We start from the raw sequence: 5581 nt of genomic DNA on the forward strand, positions 1-5581 counted from the left end.
ACTACAATTAAATATACGCCTAGTTCGTTACTTTCTACCGTCGTTATTGCTTTAGTATTTTAATTTAACGTAGTTAGAAGTATAATAAATTAGGCTATAAGGCGTATAATTCTATTGTTAAGGTAGTATTTCAATACGACTACGTAGAGTATCAACCTCAAGCCCCTCCCAATAACAATAATTCGAAGAAGCGCTCTATATCACGAAAGAAAGCTCGCTACTATCCGTTTAAAAATGTACTCCAGCTCAAAAAAAAGTACAGGATAGGGACGGACTGCCCGGGCTATAAACTTAACACACGAAGGCCATCCCCCGTTACGTACTCTAAAAGGCTATTTTATATTTTACATTAAAATATTTAAGCGGGAGGTTAACCCAAAAGCTAACTGCTTCATTAAAGACCTTCTATTATAACGAAATCTTATTATACAAATTATTTTCACAATAATTAAGGAAAAGTATCCTAATATTCCCTAAACTTATAAAGACTTCGATAATATACGCTAGTACGCTTATTATACTCTAAAATAAGGCTATAATAATACCCAATCTTTTATTAAGCAGCTTTATAACAACTACTATAGCAATAACAGGGTATTATATTTAAGTATAAAGTTTTTAATAGTTATTATAATAATACCTTCCATTACGTATTTTAAGTAATTAACTATTAATATTAAATATAAAAGAGGTTTCTATATACTCTTTTACTTAATACAATATATAAGACTAACCGCTACTACCTTCCTTTAATATAAGGGGTAATCCTTATACCAGAAAGGACATCTATACCAATCTTTTAAATAATTATTAATAACAAAAGGGAGGAGGGTTTTACCTTTTTAACCTAATATATTAAAAATGCGGCTAACGAATTCGAAATTCCTTACCCTTTAATAACTATAATTAACGGGGATTCCCAACTTACCAATACCATCGACTAGACATTCCCTAATATATAGAGATAGCGCTATATATAATATATTAACTATAATATTATTAACTATCTCAAAAAAGATTAAGTACACGGTCCCTTACCCTCGTCATCTACCAAATCTTCACCCAACTACAATATAAAAGAGTAATATAATAAAGAAGATCTTAAAGAACTAAAGCGATATTACGCTCGAATATCGACTACTACTAGAGCTAAAGCGGGTCTCGATCCCTTACTAAATAAGGTCGCCAATACAACGTTAGTACTATTCTTTATATAGTAGTATATAATTTATTCCTCTAATATAACGGACTTCGAACGCGCCTAATCTATCCCAAAAACCAATTTACTAACTAGGAGGACATTATCACATAAATTAGAGAATTACTATTACCTTATAAAAGAGAGTAGGCAGGCTATTATACTAAATACTACTTCAACTTAGGATAAAGAACTATATTACCGAACGAAACTAATAATACGTCTCTTAAGAATTATAATCTTTCAATTCGCGGCAGCTTAATTAAATTATATAAAACTTATCTTCAATATATAAACCACTATTATAAAGTTTATATAGATCTATAAACTAAATCTAATACGCATATATATATATAAAGTGGATAAACCGAGAATAGATAGGCAAGTACCCATATAAATTATTTATATAGGCACTTAATTTTTTAGACCGCTAATAAATTAAATTCAAATCGACGTTACCCTCCTAGTAGCTCTCTAGCACCCCTCTTAAGCCTTATTCAAAGAGCTTTAAAGCCCAGTACAATCTCCCTTATACTTATAAAATAGAGGTATTATTGAATAAGGGTAATAATACCCTAATTATTAAAGAAATTTACTATCTATTCTAATACTTATATTAATAATATATAAATTATTATTTCTACCCCAAGTACTCTTATACTAACTCTCTTATTAAAATACAATGAATAAATACTTCAAATATAAACCAGCCGCTAGAACAATACCTAAAGGTCGCCCGTGTAAGTAAGGAGGACCGTTTAGTAGTAAACCTATACTCGTAGTACTACTAATTAGTAATAAGCCTACCTAATTAACGCTAAAGGGTAAATTATGTAACCTAAACACTATCCGAGCCTTAGTACGCCGTAAATACTCTTACTACAAGAAGGGGGCTAGTCTTAAAGAGATAGATAATAATAACGCCCGTACTCGTACCTAGAATAAAGTACGCAACTATATCAAAGTAACTAACAACAATAAAGATAATAACGAATTAGGGAGATACTAGGAAGCGCAAGCTCGAGAGTAAATAGCTAAAGAGAGGGAGAGAAGGGAGGAAGTTATTAAAATATTATTAACTAGCTTATTGAACGAGCTCTCTAAGCTGTCTAATCCACCAAATGTGAGCTCTGAGCTGTTAAATATAAATATTTAGAGTAGAGTGTAATACGAATTGTCTTGAACCTCTCAATACTACGAGAGCATTACTGGATTGGCGCTGTTAGATTTACTAACCCGCTAAAGACCATTTACTGAGTTGACCCACCTCAAGACATTGAAAATCAAGACTTTTACACCCAAAATGACATATTTTACATGTCAGCTGTCAGACCCCAAAAAGTGCGTACCTCAAGGTTTTGGGTGCGTGCGGGGAGGTTAACTCTTTCTAAATTACAATATCGTAAGGGACCGCTAAACTTATATAGTCTTTATATCCTAACAATAGTATACTAAGTTAATTATTACTAAATATAATAATAGTAAGCTTTACAACGTTGAAATACTATAGCCGCTAGATTATAAGGTCTATAGGGGTGACGATATATCCTTAGAAAAAGCTAAAATTTACTCTAAAAAGATTGGTTTATTAGTTTAAATTTCAATAAGCACCCAGCCAAATATCTCCTTTACCGTCAATAAACTATTAAAGGGTATCAAAAAGCCAACCAATTATTACCTCGTCGTTATAAAGTATTTATAGCGATATTTATCCAAATATCCTGATTTGGGTATTGAGTTGGGTAGTATACTCTCGCCGTTAATAGCCCCATCCTTCCACGTATATACAGACGCCTCCTTTACTAACAATATCCTTTTAAGGAAGAGTATAATTAGCTACGTCGTATTTTTTACTTATAGCCCTGTCCTTTGAAAGTCTAAACGGTAGGATCTTGTTACAACTAGCACGACCGAAGCAGAGTTCACCAATTTAGTACCTACAGCCAAGGTTCTCGATTGGGTTAATAGTATACTGGATGATTTGAATATAAATCTAGGACTTTACAAGATTAATAGAATTCTATATACGAACAGTAACAACGCTAGAGATTAGATTCTCAACCCTAACTTGCTAGCTAGAAATCGATATATCGATATACGATACAAATAGTTAATTAAGGAGGTGGATAGGAAGGTATTTGCAATCGAGTACTTGCCGGGTGATGAAATGCTAGCTGACGGTTTTACGAAGCCGTTAAAGCTAGATAAGTACGCGAGATTCATCAAGTTGATCGGTATGGTTCAGAAGAAGGTTCCCTAGGCTTAATTAACACTATGAAAGATATTACAATATAAATAGTATACAGAGATTTAGACACTGTTTTGGCGGTCTTCCAGTCTATGGGGGTGTGTTGCTAGGTCCCGGGCATTTACTGGGCTGGGCACAGCCCAGACCGCACCACATCTAGCCTTCCAGACTCCGCCAGTCTCCCTCTCTCTTCTTCTCCATAGCACTCAATCAATCGTATCCAACCGCTTGATCTCGTTGGTGATCTCACAGAAAGACTACACTAAAAGGGCATAGTCGGAAGAAGGTTTTATAGTTGGGCGCACGGGCCAGGCAAACATATAGACCCGACTAATCAGGAGGCTCGCATCCTTATCGATACGGCTAACCCGCCTTAGCAGACTTGGCAAAGCCGAATCTTTAATCTTGGGCGCTAGCCCCATGACACTTATAACTAATATAGCGGTAATGGACCTCTTTAATTTTAAATTCGTTAATATAAGAGTATTTATATTTAATATTAGGTTGAGGGGAGTTTAAGTGAGTTTAACAATATAAGTAGAATTTTAGGAAGTATAGGAGGAAAAAAAGGAAATTTTTTCTCTACTAGCTTTATTAGAGAATATTTGGAAGGATATTATATAGGGCAAGGACGAGCTTTATAAATATTATTTTAAGAATGCTAGAGTCTACGAATTTATTGATTCATATAAAAGAGAAGCCGTAAGTAAAAATGTAGGCGAATAATCTCTTTAATTTAGCGAGGTAGCCTGAGACTTCGTTAATCGAATTTGTAAATTGGAATTGGGAGAGGACAAGTACGAAAAAAGAGAATTTACATTATTAATTGAAATTAATAGAATTTATAGTATTATAGAGGAAAATATATAAAAATTTATAGAAAAATTTATAAAGCTAAAATATATATTGGAATAAGTAAAACTATAATTGCCTAATAAATATAAGGATTCATTATATATTGTAAATCCTATAGACGTTGAAGTAATCCCTAAGTACTATTTATATAATTATAAAATTAAGTTAAAATTAGGAGTAGAATCGTTATTTTATTTTACAGCGAGATTAATATTACCCTAGGAATTAAAAATTATTAAATAGTAAGTAAATAATAATTTAGTAAAGGGTTTTATCCGCTTATCGACTTCGGACATCGCCTCCCTAGTTCTATTAGTAAGGAAGCTGGGCGGCGGTGTGAGAATTTGCGTCAATTATAGAGGTATTAATAATATATCTTTGAAAAATACATACCTATTACTATTAATTAAAGAGATACTGGATGCTATTTGTAGGGTTAAATAGTTCTTTAAAGTAAATATAATTATAGCTTTTAATGGATTGCGAATAAATAAGGGCTATAAATAGCTAACGGTATTTATTATACGGTTCTGGCTATACGAATTATTAGTTTATTTATTCGGACTTTTAGGAGTATTAGCCTCTTTCTAAACCTTTATTAACAATATACTATATAATATTTTTGATATCTATATAATAGCCTACTTCAATAATATTCTAATCTTTTTAGAGATTTACGAAGATTACGTTAAATATATCGGGGAAGTATTCTAGCGATTAATCGATGTAGGCCTCTAGATCGATATTAATAAATGCGAATTCTATATATAGAGAACTAAATATTTAAAGCTAAGTATTATTCCGGGCGGTATTGAAATAGATTTTAAGAAGGTAGAACGGTTACTATATAGAAAGTACCGATAAATAGGCGCTAATTATAACGGTTCTTAGGAGTTACAAACTTCTATAGGAGGCTTATAGCCGGCTTTTCTTATATAGGTAAACTACTATATAAGTTTATAAAGAAGACGGTCGAGTAGAAGTAGAATAAAGAATATAATAACACTTTAAAATCTTTAAAGATAGTGTTTATTTTTATACCGGTCCTGAAAATTTACAATTAGGAAAAGCCTACGGTCATCGAAGTCGATACCTTAAATTAGTCGTTAGGAGGTACGTTCTTTTAAATATACAATAGGGAACTCTATTTAGAAGCTTATTTCTTTCTAAAATATTTAGCGGCCGAGTGTAATTATAATATATATAATAAAGAATTATTGGTAGTTATTAAAGCGCTAGAGGAGTAGAGGCTAGAATTAGAGGGAACTATTTAATTTTTT

General features: G+C 32.2%; 2 protein-coding genes across 2 annotated transcripts; both read left to right on the forward strand.

Annotated features, from left to right (window-relative positions):
- Positions 1 to 3092: 3092 nt before the first annotated feature.
- On the forward strand, positions 3093 to 3251 carry NEUTE1DRAFT_46662 (uncharacterized protein; the record flags this gene model as incomplete). Its single annotated transcript, XM_009854437.1, has 1 exon — positions 3093 to 3251. A coding segment is annotated over one exon (159 nt), but the record flags the coding sequence as incomplete, so codon positions are not given.
- A 1305-nt stretch (positions 3252 to 4556) lies between these two features.
- Positions 4557 to 4745, forward strand: NEUTE1DRAFT_47326 (uncharacterized protein; the record flags this gene model as incomplete). Its single annotated transcript, XM_009854472.1, has 1 exon — positions 4557 to 4745. A coding segment is annotated over one exon (189 nt), but the record flags the coding sequence as incomplete, so codon positions are not given.
- Between the last annotated feature and the right edge of the window lie 836 nt (positions 4746 to 5581).

This window comes from Neurospora tetrasperma, assembly GCF_000213175.1.
Source record: "Neurospora tetrasperma FGSC 2508 unplaced genomic scaffold NEUTE1scaffold_5, whole genome shotgun sequence".
NCBI classification, from domain to species: domain Eukaryota; kingdom Fungi; phylum Ascomycota; class Sordariomycetes; order Sordariales; family Sordariaceae; genus Neurospora; species Neurospora tetrasperma.